This window comes from Caretta caretta, chromosome 6 (genome assembly GCF_965140235.1).
Source record: "Caretta caretta isolate rCarCar2 chromosome 6, rCarCar1.hap1, whole genome shotgun sequence".
Lineage (NCBI taxonomy): Eukaryota > Metazoa > Chordata > Testudines > Cheloniidae > Caretta > Caretta caretta.
In genome coordinates this window covers 47,022,908-47,038,310 of record NC_134211.1, presented here as the reverse complement: position 1 = coordinate 47,038,310, position 15,403 = coordinate 47,022,908, and the positions used below count along the sequence as shown (strand labels likewise).

Below are 15,403 nucleotides of genomic sequence, written 5' to 3'. Positions count from 1 at the left end.
TTCAAACTCCTGAGTGATGTAGCTAGGACAACATAAATTTTAGTGTAGATCAGCCATAGTGCTTGAAACTCTGGCATTGTATTAGGTGTGACTATAAAACCTCCAACAACTATTTAACTTTTGTCAAATGCCTGACATACTTGTGAGATGGTGTGATTTGTTTGTTTTAAATAAAGACTCAATCTCACCCCTTCAGGCTATGCCTATACTGCAAAGAAAGTGTGTTCTTTAACTCAGGTTAAAATAGCAGTGAAGACATTGCTTTGCTTTTAACAAAGGCTAGCAACTCGATTTAAAGCCTAGAGGGGAAATGATGGTTGAACTCACAAAGAGACTAGATATCAGGGTAAAGAAAAGCAAGCAGGATAAACCTCTTTGGTTGGGACGGGTGGAGGGAAGCAGAACCCTTTCAGGCAATCTCTGCAAGGCACTAAAAAAACCCAAGTGTGTGTGTGTGTCGGAGGTGGTGGGCAGTTAAGGTACAATCCCAATCTAATTTTCCCTTTGCAGGTCATCTTTAACAATGTTCCCAGGTATTATACAGTGTTAATAAAAATTTTACAGGGCCCTTCGGCATCAACAATATCTTAGGTTACAATCTTATATGCAGGAAAATGTAAGGTTTTTTGGTTTGTTTTTAATCAGAGTCCAGATGCCTGATACAATTCAAGATTATCAAAAATGTAATTTATAAAGGATAATGCAAAACTCATTGTTGGGGGGACCAGATGGTATAACGCAATGTAAACCTCTTTCATGTAGGATCCAATGGCAGCCTTTCCTGAAGGAAAATCTGAAGAAAGGAAACATCAGAACATCCCAAATGGTTCTGGAGCATCTCAAGGCCAATGGGGAAGAGCCTGGTGAGAGAGGCTTGTCACTCTGACTGAACAGACTCAAAATGTGATACTAACCCAATATTCAAAAGACTAGGGCCCCTCAGTAAACAAAGGCTGCACCAGCCTTCAATTTAGACTTGCAATATGAATGATCTAAACACAACATATCTGAAGTACAGCTCGACTTCAGACTTGGTATTGGGAGTTATTAGATGGTTTATATCCTTCGGCCCGCCCACCCTAAGGGAGTCTTTGTGGGTTACCCTACCAGTTCATCACAGCTTCAGCTCAGAACAAGCAAACTCATAACAAGTATTGTCCAGATCAGGGGTCTTTGATCTGGAGTTTCCAGAAGCAGTTAATTTAATATACAGTGGGTGTATCTTCAAAAAGTTGGCTTTGGAAGGGAGAATTTGTATTTCCCTCACTTTGAGGTACTTCCTTGGAAATCCGCTTCACACACATTGTTCCAGAAAAGACTGTTGAACTTCCTCATCCCTCCTGAAGACTGCATTAATCTTGTGCTCTGGCTAAAGAAGTTACATACAATCTCACAATAGGACATAAACATTTGTGTTTCTCCTACAAGGTACCCTGGAGGTATTAACCCTAATTCAGTAAGGTTTAACTTAATTCAATAAATTCAGGATATTGTCAGTCTGTCATAGTGCCCACCTTATAACTTTTAGCCTAGTGGTTTCCACCCTCACCCTGGGATGTGGGAGCCCCGTGTTCAATTTCCATCCCACCCCCTCTGCCAGAGTGGGAGAAGTGAGTGACCCCTGTTCAAATCCTCGGTGAGTGCTCTGACCACTGAGCTACGGAATGTGCTAATGTAGGTTTCTCCAATTAAAGCTGTTCCATTGTGGATTAAATAATTAGACCTCAAACCACCTTTTTGGGATGGAAAGTTGTGAACTGGGCACAGAGACACAAAAATGACTTGCCCAAGGTCACACAGCGAGTCTGTTGTAGAATCAGGAATTTGAAGCTGAGTCTCCTATGTTTCAGGCCAGTGCCTTAAACACAAGCCCAGCCTTCATCTCCTGGGCTTGGCAACAAATAGCTACTTCCTAGAGAGCACTTCACAAACTATACAACCTCTCCCTGCTTGCTCTCTTCAGACTTCTGTTTTTACCATAGTAGTTTCTGTGCTGTATACTTTTGCTAATGTGCAAATGAACTTATGCTTTACAAAGCAGTACATTTTAGTGTAACTGACAAACTCTAAAATTGAAACTCAATGGGAACAGACCCACTGTGTCAATGCAAAATTCCCTTCAGAAGATAACCCATGTCTCTGTTACAGGGAAGTAGACTGGTTTTCCTTGGCCAGCGTCCTCTTCCTCCTTACGTTTTCTCCATTCATCGTATATTACTTTATAATGTCGTGTGATCAGTACCATTGCTCTCTGACGGACCCCATCGTTGATGTGCTCATGGGGAATTCCCATCTCTCCGACATCTGGAACAAGACACCCTCCCTGAGCTGGAAAGCTGCTAACATCTATATATTTTGGGTCACTTTCCAGGTAAATCTTTCAGTTTCTGTATTACAGACTGAAGTCAGATAATTACTCCACATATTTGATCTAGGTATGTGTTGCTTATCTCCTTTCATGACTAATTTTCTAGTGAACCCTATTATGTGAAAAGGATATAAGAAGTAAATTAACAATCTTAAATGAATATAGTTTCTGACATCCAAATAGATCTTAAGCACTTGGCAAAGTGTAATGCACATTAGTTTGCTTCACCGTCACTGTAGTTTCACTGTAGTTTGGATATCACTTATGCCACACATGTGATGGAAGCCTTCTATAATAGGGCACCATTCCTCCCCAATCTCATTCCACACCCTGTGGAACACTGGGGTCAGTACTGACTGACTCGGGGGAAGGATGACATCAAGTGAATCACTAACATCACTTCCTGCAGAATGTGAATTTTTAAAAAAACAGAATATCTCATCCAAGTTCAGACTCAGCCCCTCTGTCAAGAACTGCCAAGATCACAGCTTGAAGCATTATGACTGCAAGGCAATGTAATGTGCTCTGATGGGGGTTACACAAGATAACTAGGTGATGGCAGGTGGATTTAAATCAAGGCGATTTAAATCACCAAGTGGAATCAGTCTAAAGCATTGATTTTAATCAACTTCTCCATTTGTACTTCAGTTATCTTGTAAAGAAAGGTGCGTTCTCTTTGATGAAACCATTATAACATGTTGATTTACAACTAAATAGAGCTTTTCATTAGATTTGGTACACTTTTTTGCTACTTAGGACGGTACATTGTAACATACATTTACTGAAACAATTATATAGCTTAATAGTTTGATTGTTAATTGTACATTTTTACTATGTTAGCTAATGGTGAATGATATATTGGTTATTTACTAGCCAATTCATTCTTTGCTTATGATTTGTGTCAAGCTGCATTAGGATGGTAACTGGAATTTAATGAAGCACACAAAACAGCATATACATTTTACTTTTTTTTTTTAAAACAACCTGAAATATTTTGGATACATAAACTTCTCTTATCAAAACATGTTTTACATTTACAACTACAGTATAGTAAGGTTAGGCCCTAACATATGTTGTATTAAGTTCAGATTTTATTTTAACAGGTCTATTTTAAAAAAAGAAAAACTTACTGTCATTTAAATAACAAAACCAAAAATCTGATTTTAAATAAAAAATCAATTTTTTTTTTCCAAAAAAATCAATTTTTATCCAGCAGGCCAGGTGAAGTGAGCTTAAAGGGTCACAGGTTAAAAATCAAGCTGCACAAAATTGTGCATTACCCAGAGTTCTCACTTGGGCATAATCCCAGTAGTTTCTATAGCTGTATAAGTAAAGGCTAAGTAAATATTTCAGGATTTGGCTGTTGTGGTAGTAGACTATTGCTATGTTTAGATTACTAAAATTGAGCTGCTTTTACATCTAATATACTTGTAATGTTGTATGCAGTTCTTTCTTTCTCTCTTTATTGTACTTTATTTTCTCATCTTCTTCAGTGAAAGTAGGTTAGTTTCAGCTTTGCTTATAGTCAGCTCCTAATCACTTCAGGTTCTTATCCATTAACACATGATTGCAAATACTGAAGGAAAATATTTATTTAAAAATATTCTTCCAATTTTTTCCTCTAATTTCCTGGAAACATTTCTATTGTATTAGCTTTTATAAAATATTATTTAGGATAAATTTGATATAGTTTTAATTGTATACGAAAATTCAATTCTGTAAGGAATTCTGGTTTATGACATTTAAAGTGAATTGGCCTTTTGGTGGGTCTGCATATCTGCATTTTCAATGTTGGGGTCTTTTACAAGTTAATATTTATGCACAGTTTGTGTGTGTGTGTATAGGTATTCGATATTTTATGCCCTGCCAATTATTTATTACTCTTACATTCTTTGCAATGTAGGTGATGTTATATATATTAGTTCCTGATTTCTGCCACAAGTTTCTACCTGGATATGTAGGAGGAGTACAAGAAGGCGCTCTGACCCCTGCTGGTAAGGGTTTTGTTTTTTCCCTTAGCACATACAATGTGTATTTCCTTTTAAATGACAGTTCCTCCATTAGATCTCTTACCTGCTATAGTTAATTGAATCTTCCAAATATATATCTGGATTATTGTAGAAGTGGGAAATATAGACGAACACTCCCATAATGTACTTTAGAGAATTAGATTGTGTGAAAACTACATACTTCCTTCTGTTCACTGGGATTTTACCTTGAGCTATTTAACTTCAGTTAAGAAACATGTTTCCCTGCCCACCCCCCTTCCCCTTTCTGAAGTAAAGAGCAGGCCTAGGCAGCTATGTTGATGACTACACTAGAGTGTCATCAGGTCTTCATTCATTTGAAGGATGGAAGCCACAATAAGACTTGAGTGTTTGGGAGAAGGAGATCTTTCAGTGCTTCAGGATGAGCAAAGAGGCCAATGGAAAGACTCGTTTTCATAATGGGCAATGGATTTGCACTCCTGGATAGGGCTACGCCCAGAGCTAATAAAAGGCATGTTCCCTTTATACCTAATTCATGCAGTATCACAGAATGTTGAACAATTTACCTCTTCCTCTTTAGGCACAGTAAATAAATATGAAATCAATGGACTTCAAGCCTGGATCATTACCCATGCTCTCTGGTTTGCAAATGCTCACTACTTCCATTGGTTCTCACCCACCATCATTTTTGACAACTGGATTCCTCTCCTATGGTGTGCTAATATTCTGGGATACGCAGCTTCCACATTTGCAATGATTAAAAGCTACTTTTTCCCCAGTAACCCCAATGACTGGTATGTTGCTGTTAATACTCATATAGTACAGTGTTATGGAGAACTTTGACATGTGAACATTGAATCTTCTTCAGTACAGTGATAAGAATGCATTTTTGACTAATATCTTAATCTGGCTAGAAAATGGTATGACTGGTCAAAAGAAATATCAAAACTAAACTAGGAAGATCTTAGAGGCAGAACTTACCTTTATATTACCTTCATCGGATCAACTTGTATCATCTTAATAATTACTTGGTTTTATATATTAACACACCTTCAGTTCACAAAATGACAGTAGTTCATGTATTGGAAAATTAACTGAAACCTATATTCAAACTTAATTTGCTACTGTTGCATGTGAATGTATTACCTTTACAATTTTTTTTATACCTTTTTAGCAAATTCACCGGCAATTTATTTTATGACTATATGATGGGGATTGAATTTAACCCTCGAATAGGGAAGTGGTTTGATTTCAAGCTATTCTTCAATGGCCGGCCTGGTATTGTAGCCTGGACTCTAATTAACCTCTCCTACGCTGCCAAACAACAGGAACTGTATGGTCAGGTGACCAACTCAATGATCCTAGTCAATGTCCTACAGGTAAGTCTAGAATGGTGGAATTAAACCTGGTTGAAAACTATGGATATTAAAATAGACTAAATTCTCATGATAAAATTGAATGCACAGTTATTTCTTGTTGACATAGAATAACCTTGGCCATGATCATGCTTCGGGACCTGCTAGCATGGGCTTTTACAGTCATGCAGAGTCCCACAGAAGTCAGTGGCACAACTGTGTCCACATCTGCAGAGCTTGATGCAGGATCAGGGACCTATTTAATCTAAGAAATACATTTGTCTTTCAGTCTGTATTCTAGAAACAGGCCTGATACTGTTTCCTTTGGACACTGACGGAATTCCACTTGACTTCAATGGGATCAAGATTGGGGCCACATGTCCCTTCCCCCGCCCCTTTTCCCCCCTAAAACCACTGTTTTAGGCTCCATGCTGAGACAGTGGAGACACTGCACCTTCCCAGCATGGAGCCTAAAACAGTGGCAGTGGCTGCTAAAAAGATTTGTTAGTTAAATGTTTCTGTGTAGATGTTTACGCCTGTGGAACTGCAAAATCCCTTTAAAAAGAACAGGAGTACTTGTGGCACCTTAGAGACTAACAAATATATTTGAGCATAAGCTTTCGTGGGCTACAGCCCACTTCATTGGATGCATAGAATGGAACATATAGTAAGAAGATAGATAGATAGATAGACATACATACAGAGAACATGAAAAAGTGGAGTAAGAGGCTAATTAAGATGAGCTATTATAAGCAGGAGAAAAAAAACTTTTGTAGTGATAATCAAGATGGCCCATTTAGACAGTTGACAAGAAGGTGTGAGGATACTTAACATGGGGAAATAGATTCTTGGCGTGACTCCTTGTATCCAAATGATTAACTCATATTTTTTAAAAATATTCTCTGCTTTGTTTATAATCTAGGAGCCAAAAAAAAAAAATCTCAAGACTTCCAGATTTATAATGTATTTTTTGTTTAATCAAGAAAAGCACACTTTTTTTGTAAATAAGGTTAATAATTTGGATTTATTGAATGAAGACTGATATTGGCTGATAACAGCTAGAATCCCAGCCTTGTGCAGGCACAGAACTTTTTCAATTTAAAAAAACTTGTTATTTTCAGCCATGTGGCACCAAAGATGTTAGAATGGCTTGGGAGCCTAAAATCATCACATGACTTTTTGAGTAAGCTAGCTAGTGATAAAATAGATGTTTCTAGGGGTTTGAATCATAGAATATCAGAGTTGGAAGGGACCTCAGGAGGTCATCTAGTCCAACCCCCTGCTCAAAGCAGAACCAATCCCCAACTAAATCATCCCAGCCAGAGCTCTGTCAAGCCTGACCTTAAAAACCTCTAAGGAAGGAGATTCTACCACCTCCCTAGGTAACGCATTCCAGTGTTTCACCACCCTCCTAGTGAAAAAGTTTTTCCTAATATCCAACCTAAACCTCCCCCACTGCAACTTCAGACCTTTACTCCTTGTCCTGTCCTCTTCTACCACTGAGAATAGTCTAGAACCTTCCTCTTTGGAACCACCTCTCAGGTAGTTGAAAGCAGCTATCAAATCCCCCCTCATTCTTCTCTTCTGCAGACGAAACAATCCCAGTTCCCTCAGCCTCTCCTCATAAGTCATGTGTTCCAGACCCCTAATCATTTTTGTTGCCCTTCGCTGGACTCTCTCCAATTTATCCACATTCTTCTTGTAGTGTGGGGCCCAAAACTGGACAGAGTACTCCAGATGAGGCCTCACCAATGTCGAATAGAGGGGAACGATCATGTCCCTCTATCTGCTGGCTGTGCCCCTACTTATACATCCCAAAATGCCATTGGCCTTCTTGGCAAGAAGGGCACACTGTTGACTCATATCCAGCTTCTCGTCCACTGTCACCCCTAGGTCCTTTTCTGTAGAACTGCTGCCTAGCCATTCGGTCCCTAGTCTGTAGCTGTGCATTGGGTTCTTCCGTCCTAAGTGCAGGACTCTGCACTTATCCTTGTTGAACCTCATTGAACCTCATCAGATTTCTTTTGGCCCAATCCTCCAATTTGTCTAGGTCCCTCTGTATCCTATCCCTGCCCTCCAGTGAATCTACCACTCCTCCTAGTTTAGTATCATCCCCAAATTTGCTGAGAGTGCAATCCACACAATCCTCCAGATCATTTATGAAGATATTGAACAAAACCGGCCCCAGGACCGACCCTTGGGGCACTCCAATTAATACCGGCTGCCAACTAGACATGGAGCCATTGATCACTACCCGTTGAGCCCGACAATCTAGCCAACTTTCTACCCACCTTATAGTGCATTCACCCAGCCCATACTTCTTTAACTTGCTGACAAGAATACTGTGGGAGACCGTGTCAAAAGCTTTGCTAAAGTCAAGAAACAATACATCCACTGCTTTCCCTTCATCCACAGAACCAGTAATCACATCATAGAAGGCAATTAGATTAGTCAGGCATGACCTTCCCTTGGTGAATCCATGCTGACTGTTCCTGATCACTTTCCTCTCATGTAAGTACTTCAGGATTGATTCCTTGAGAACCTGCTCCATGATTTTTCTGGGGACTGAGGTGAGACTGACTGGCCTGTAGCTCCCAGGATCCTCCTTCTTCCCTTTTTTAAAGATTGGCACTACATTAACCTTTTTCCAGTCATCCGGGACTTCCCCCGTTTGCCATGAGTTTTCAAAGATAATGGCCAATGGCTCTGCAATCACAGCCGCCAATTCCTTTAGCACTCTCGGATGCAACGCATCCGGCCCCATGGACTTGTGCACGTCCAGCTTTTCTAAGTAGTCCCTAACCACTTCTTTCTCCACAGAGGGCTGACCACCTACTCCCCATGCTGTGATGCCCAGTGCAGCAGTCTGGGAGCTGACCTTGTTCGTGAAGACAGAGGCAAAAAAAGCATTGAGTACATTAGCTTTTTCCACATCCTCTGTCACTAGGTTGCCTCCCTCATTCAGTAAGGGGCCCACACTTTCCTTGGCTTTCTTCTTGTTGCCAACATACCTGAAGAAACCCTTCTTGTTACTCTTAACATCTCTTGCTAGCTGCAGCTCCAGGTGTGATTTGGCCCTCCTGATTTCATTCCTACATGCCCGAGCAATATTTTTATACTCTTCCCTGGTTATTTGACCAATCTTCCACTTCTTGTAAGCTTCTTTTTTATGTTTAAGATCCGCAAGGATTTCACCGTTAAGCCAAGCTGGTCGCCTGCCATATTTACTATTCTTTCGACACATTGGGATGGTTTGTCTCTGTAACCTCAATAGGGATTCCTTGAAATACAGCCAGCTCTCCTGGACTCCTTTCCCCTTCATGTTATTCCCCCAGGGGATCCTACCCATCAGTTCCCTGAAGGAGTCAGTCTGCTTTCCTGAAGTCCAGGGTCCATATTCTGCTGCTTACCTTTCTTCCCTGTGTCAGGATCCTGAACTATTCGACATTGGTGAGGCCTCATCTGGAGTACTGTGTCCAGTTTTGGGCCCCACACTACAAGAAGGATGTGGATAAATTGGAGAGAGTCCAGCAAAGGGCAACAAAAATGATTAGGGGTCTGGAACACATGAGTTATGTGGAGAGGCTGAGGGAACTGGGATTGTTTCGTCTGCAGAAGAGAAGAATGAGGGGGGATTTGATAACTGCTTTCAACTACCTGAGAGGTAGTTCCAGAGCGGATGGTTCTAGGCTATTCTCAGTGGTGGAAGAGGACAGGACAAGGAGTAATGGTCTCAAGTTGCAGTGGGGGAGGTTTAGGTTGGATATTAGGAAAAACTTTTTCACTAGGAGGGTGGTGAAACACTGGAATGCGTTGCCTAGGGAGGTGGTAGAATCTCCTTCCTTAGAAGTTTTTAAGGTCAGGCTTGACAAAGCCCTGGCTGGGATGATTTAATTGGGTATGGGTCCTGCTTTTGAGCAGGGGGTTGGACTAGATGACCTCCTGAGGTCCCTTCCAACCCTGATATTCTATGATTCTATGAACTCAACGAACTCATGGAAGAGGAGTAGGCAGAAACTGGAACAGAGGAGCGACAAAGGCATGAGGTTGACCAAAATAAAGGAGGGGGCAGATGAGCATGTAGCAAAAGAGAACGGCCAGGAGACTAAGGGCTGGTCTACACTACCGCACTACATCGGCGCAGCTTCACCAATGCAGCTGTGCCGCTGTAGCGCGTCTGGTGAAGACGCACTATGCTGACGGGAGAGCGCTCTCCCATTGACATAATTACTCCACCTCAATGAGAGGCAGAAGCTGTGTCGGTGGGAGAGCGTCTCCCTCCAACATAGTGCTAGCGTGGACATCGCTTTAAGCCAATATACATCGCTCAGAGGGGGTGGCTTATTCATACCCCGGAGTGACGTAACTTACATCGACTTAAGCAGTAGTGTAGACAAGCCCTGAGGCTTTGAAAGCTGTTGGTCCTGTGAATCAAGACCACTGGACCAGAGCAGTTTATTCTGGTCCATTTCGGGGAATAAGGAGATGGGCTAAAGACCAGGAAGTCACTCCATCTCCTGTTGTGGCTGCTGGCAGTCCTGCTGTGACCAGGATATGTTGAAATCTCTGTTAGGCAAAAGCTGACAAACTAGATTGTTTGTGTTGTTTTAAGTTAGATCCTTAATCTAAGTCAAAGACTAACATTCATATGTGTCTTGAAGTGCACCACTGTGCCTTTGTGTACATTACATTAGCACTGGATCTCACGATCAGATGATCAACATTACCTAGGTACAGTGAAAAGAAAAGGAGGACTTGTGGCACCTTAGAGACTAACCAATTTATGTGAGCATAAGCTTTCGTGAACTACAGCTCACTTCATCGGATGCATGGTGAGATGCCTAAAGGGTGTCTGTGGGTTTAAGCTGGTTTTGTTTGCCTGCCACATTCCATTCCACAGCAAGGCCGTGCTGTTACTATTGTCTGTCTAGAATGGGTTGGCCCTAATAAGTAATAAGCTAGGAATTTTAGCATTGGTTTAGCAGTCACCTTGAAAGTACTGAATTCAAATTATACGTGTACGCATTACTACAATTGTGGTAATACTTAAAAAAAATACTCTGTTTTGCCAATGTAAAAATGCAGAAAGGTTCTCAGGCTGTTGCCACAAGATAAAACCAGCAGCCTGATCCTAGTACAGTGAGACTGGGTGACTACGACAGATGTTTTAATAGCAACAGAGCATTGTTCTAAGCATAAGACATTTATTTCCAGGGTATTTATGTATTGGACTTCTTCTGGAATGAAGCTTGGTATTTGAAAACTATTGATATCTGCCATGATCATTTTGGATGGTACCTGGGCTGGGGAGATTGCGTTTGGCTGCCTTACCTCTACACTCTGCAGGTAAAAATACAATTGTATTGAGAATAGCATTTTCATGGAAGCAGAACAAGTTAAAAGTAAATATAGAAATCCTAAAAATGTGTTTCCCTAGCAGCATGACTAGCATCCTAAATAACTGGCTTCTAAGTAAACTTAGTTGAGTAATGTAATAGATAGTTAACAATAGTGGTTCCAACCATTCCTTTGTTAGACGTATTGTGACACAACAGGATACAATCCAGATTAATGAGTAGCTGTGTCACCCCTGCCCGGTAACCTGGGGTGCCCTTTACAATGCCTTGCTGCTCACAAACAGTTCCAGCATGTAATTTACTCCCAGCTATGACTTGGGTCTTACCAGACTTAAAAATTACCACAAGGTAACCCCAACATGTTCCTAGTCCCAGATCTTCCCCCAGAAATGTATGTCCTGTACTGGACAGTACAGATATATTGAGCCTGTTATTCCTTTAAGGGAATAATATGCATGCACACAAATTGTTACCCCAAATGGCATTTCCCAGACACTTCAACTTTGAACACACTGGATTAGATAAAACAAGTGTATTAAGTTAATTAACTACAGAGAGAAAGAGAGATTTTGAGTACAAATAATGAGGCATAAGAGTCAGAAATAGTTACAGGAAAAATTAAGATAAAATGCCTCCTGATGCCTTACTTAACTTTGCTTTAAATCTAATGTAGTTTGTTTTCTGACCACATGCTTTCAGCAGTCTTACTGATCAAACTCTTTAGGTCAGGACCCCTCCCACAGAACCCATGATGAGCAGAGGGAGAGAGAGGGTGCCTTGGGATGTTTGTCCCTTCTTTTTATAATTTGTCACCCTCTTGGAAAAACATTTCCAGCTGAGACCCAGGAGCCAGAGTCTCTGTGGAAGGATATTCCCTGCTTTTTTTCCCACCTGTTTGAACTTCCTTGTCTTCCCTTCCCGCTTGAGGACTCTATTTACTGCTTAAAAGAAATTAAGCCGCACACATTTCTTTGTTTAGGACAGACCTGTTTGCCAGCTTTTGCTTGGGCAGGGCTGTGGGGTTTGAAACATGTTAATAACAACAACACACAGGGGAATCTTATAACTTTACATGCAATGTTCCCACACATATTTTAACAGGACAGTGCTGACCAGTAAATTATGAGTTTTCACATGGTACCTTACAAGGCACACTTTGAACAAAGGTGATTACAATAGTGTGTAGGGTGTGGATACAGGGGTGTATTCTGTCACACCCCTACATTGGGATGATTTAGTGCAGGGGTGGGCAAACTTTTTGGCCCAAAGGCCACATCTGGGAATAGAAATTGTATGGTGGGCCATGAATGCTCACAAAATTGGGGTTGGGGTGTGGGAGGGGGTGAGGCTTTGATTGAGGGGTGTGGGCTCCAGGGCGGGGCCATAAATGAGGAGTTCAGGGTGCAGGAGGGGACTCCGGGCTGGGGTAGGAGAGTGGGGTGGGGGGTGAGGGCTCCGGCTGGGGTGTATGGGCTTTGGGCTGGGGATGAGGAGTTTGGGGTGTAGGATGGTGCTCTGGGCTGGGACGAAGGGTTTGGAGGGCGGGAGAGGGAATCAGGGCTGGGGCAGGGGATTGGGGCATGGGGAGAGGCACTTACCTCAAGCGGCTTCCAGAAGCAGCAGCATGTCCCTTTTCTGGTTCCTATGTGTAGGCGCAGCCAGGCGGCTCTGGGTGCTGCCCCATCCGCAGGCACCGCCCCTGCAGCTCCCATTGGAGCACCGGAGCAGGCCATTGGAGGGCGTAGGAGCTGGAGGGGGGCCATGCTGCGGCTTCTGGGAGCTGCATGGAGCAGGCCCTGACCCTGCGCCCCAGCTGGAGCGCCGGAGCAGGGCAAGCCCTAGACCCCACCAGCAGGAGTTCGCAGGCCGGCTTAAAATGGCTCATGGGCCGTAGTTTGCCCACCCCTGATTTAGTGGATAAGGGCCCTGCTGTGTCTTATTATTTCTGGGGTGTGAAGATCACTGGTACCATCCAAGATTGAGCTGAATGCCATGATAGCAGAGTACAGCAGGCAGGCTGCTTGCTGCTTGAGCCTTTAATGCTGTTCATATGAGTTGTTCCTACAGCCACCTACAATGCCATCACAGTGAGAGAAATGGGTGGTTTTCTAAGAACCACCTGTGGCTTTACCTGGAGAGATGGCCATACATTTGTAGCGTGGGTCTGGGGTCTTGCAAGTTTCCCTGCTCTCACTGATCCTCTCCTCTACCTGGGTCCCCATTTGCTTAGAGAAGTAGTCTAGCATCCTCCAGGCAAAGGGGGTGCCACTCAGCTTGGAGGAAACATTTGTTTACAGAAATTCACTGAACCCTCTAATTCTTCCTCACTCCACAGGGTTTATATTTGGTTTACCATCCTGTACAGCTCTCAAAAGCTAATGCAGTTGGGATCCTGCTTTTGGGGCTGGTTGGCTATTATATCTTCAGGATGACCAACCACCAAAAAGATCTCTTCCGTCGCACAGATGGGCACTGTAAGATCTGGGGTAAGAAGCCAGAATATATTGAATGCTCCTACACGTCATTGGATGGGACCAAATACTACAGCAAGCTGATGATTTCAGGATTCTGGGGAGTGGCGCGACATTTTAACTACACAGGTGACCTGATGGGCTCCCTGGCATACTGCTTGACTTGTGGCTTTGGGCACATCCTGCCGTATTTCTACATCATTTACATGACCATTCTGCTGACCCACCGCTGCATCAGGGATGAACACCGTTGCTCCAGCAAATACGGCAAGGAGTGGAAGCGCTACACTACTGCAGTTCCTTACCGACTAATACCAGGGGTATTTTAAGACTGAGAGTTCCAGACAAAACATATCCCTTTTGGAAGACAGCAGTGTTCACACACTCTGCTTGACACCAGCAAAAACTGTTTCCAGTTTTCTGTAAAACATCTTGTGGGGGAGAAAGCGTGGTTTGAAGAATAACTCTTCACCTTCTAATGTAACATGTTCCCAGTAGCTATTTAGAACATTGTAGCACTAAAATGGCCGGGTCTCCAAATAAGACAGAAATTAAAGATTGAAGAACTTTTGTTATAATCTAGCTCCTGAAATGTTCTTTCCCACACTGTGTATCTTTACATGAAAAGGATGAAGGCGTGGGGGGGGGGGTGAGGAATATTGGGCAAGATCCTCAGCAGTTATAGACAGACATCGTTGGAATTAGGCCTACAGAGACACCAATATGCAGCAGTGGAAGGTGTAGCCCAGATGTTCCCATTTTAGTCTGGCACAGTTTGCTTGCAATGTGAATTAGTGTCTAAACATATATTTGATAATGGGAAACAGTTTTTTTTCCACTGCAGGTGAAAGACTTGAATATTTATCACTTGTGACCAAAATCATATCTGTAAGTGGACACGACAGTGGAGGATTCAGGATGAAAGGGGGGGCGGGGGGGATGCTATTAAATACATTTTTAAAACAATGGATATGTTCCCCCTCCTTCCCCCAGCCCTGACTTTCTGAGCATCCCCTCCTCCATTGGACTACCTCTTACTGCATGAACAATGTCATCCACTATGGACTAGAGCTGTTCAAAGAGAGTGGATACAGTCCTTGCCCTAACCAGTATATGCCCTAGAAAAGGCAAAGACAGATACATTATGCAAGCAAAAGTGATCAAGCCAATAAGCATATGTTTTGTCAGATAAACCTGTGGTGGTTGCATGTACATTAAATACTAAGTTCTCCACTTACATGAACAGTTAACTCATACAGTAAACAAACAAATATATGACTTAGTCAACTAGGTTCTTGAAAGCATCATAAAATAATCTTGGTGAGGGATTTAAATGAGGAGACGGTGGCTTTGCAATCTGGTGTAGAGGAGAGACTGCAATAGTAATGCAAAAGTGATAATAAAAATTATTGTTGTGAAATATTAAGTCATTAAACTTGCCTGTGCTTTTACTGATGTTTACAGTGGGAGGTGGGGTTGCTCCATAGCCACCACTGTAGGGCCAAGCTTGGTATTATGGGCACTCCCTGCCTTAGCCCATAAATTTTAGGCCATCCGCTGGGCATAAGGTAAGCTTGGCATCAGTCTAAACACTTGAGTAACAAAACTCAGAACTGGATGTCAATGCCTTTAAATGAAGAAAACAATCAAAGGAAAGTGCTTAGTTTCAGCATTTAAAGGCAAGGCCCTGGCCTGGGTCAAGGCTAGCACTGAGCCACTCCTCCTCTCTCACCCAACTCTGCTACTGAGAAGAGGCAGTCAAGTGTTCTTAACTGGCCCGCTAGCTCTTGATCTGTCAGTATTTCCTCTAAGCCTATTTTCTCTAGGACTACCTTGTTGGTAGCCTGATTCAGTTTTCCTTGAT

The 15,403-nt window shown here is 42.4% G+C and overlaps 1 protein-coding gene across 1 annotated transcript in view; it reads left to right on the top strand.

The window, feature by feature from the left end:
* Positions 1 to 14,974, top strand: part of DHCR7 (7-dehydrocholesterol reductase) — a 29,767-nt gene extending 14,793 nt beyond the window's left edge. Inside the window, exons 2-8 of the mRNA XM_048854742.2 lie at positions 763 to 863; positions 2,149 to 2,371; positions 4,272 to 4,362; positions 4,937 to 5,150; positions 5,531 to 5,735; positions 10,926 to 11,057; positions 13,404 to 14,974. Coding sequence (XP_048710699.1) covers positions 769 to 863; positions 2,149 to 2,371; positions 4,272 to 4,362; positions 4,937 to 5,150; positions 5,531 to 5,735; positions 10,926 to 11,057; positions 13,404 to 13,868 — 1,425 coding nt within the window. The 5' untranslated portion in view covers positions 763 to 768 and the 3' untranslated portion in view covers positions 13,869 to 14,974. The remainder of the gene's footprint in view (positions 1 to 762; positions 864 to 2,148; positions 2,372 to 4,271; positions 4,363 to 4,936; positions 5,151 to 5,530; positions 5,736 to 10,925; positions 11,058 to 13,403) is intronic.
* Positions 14,975 to 15,403: the final 429 nt, after the last annotated feature.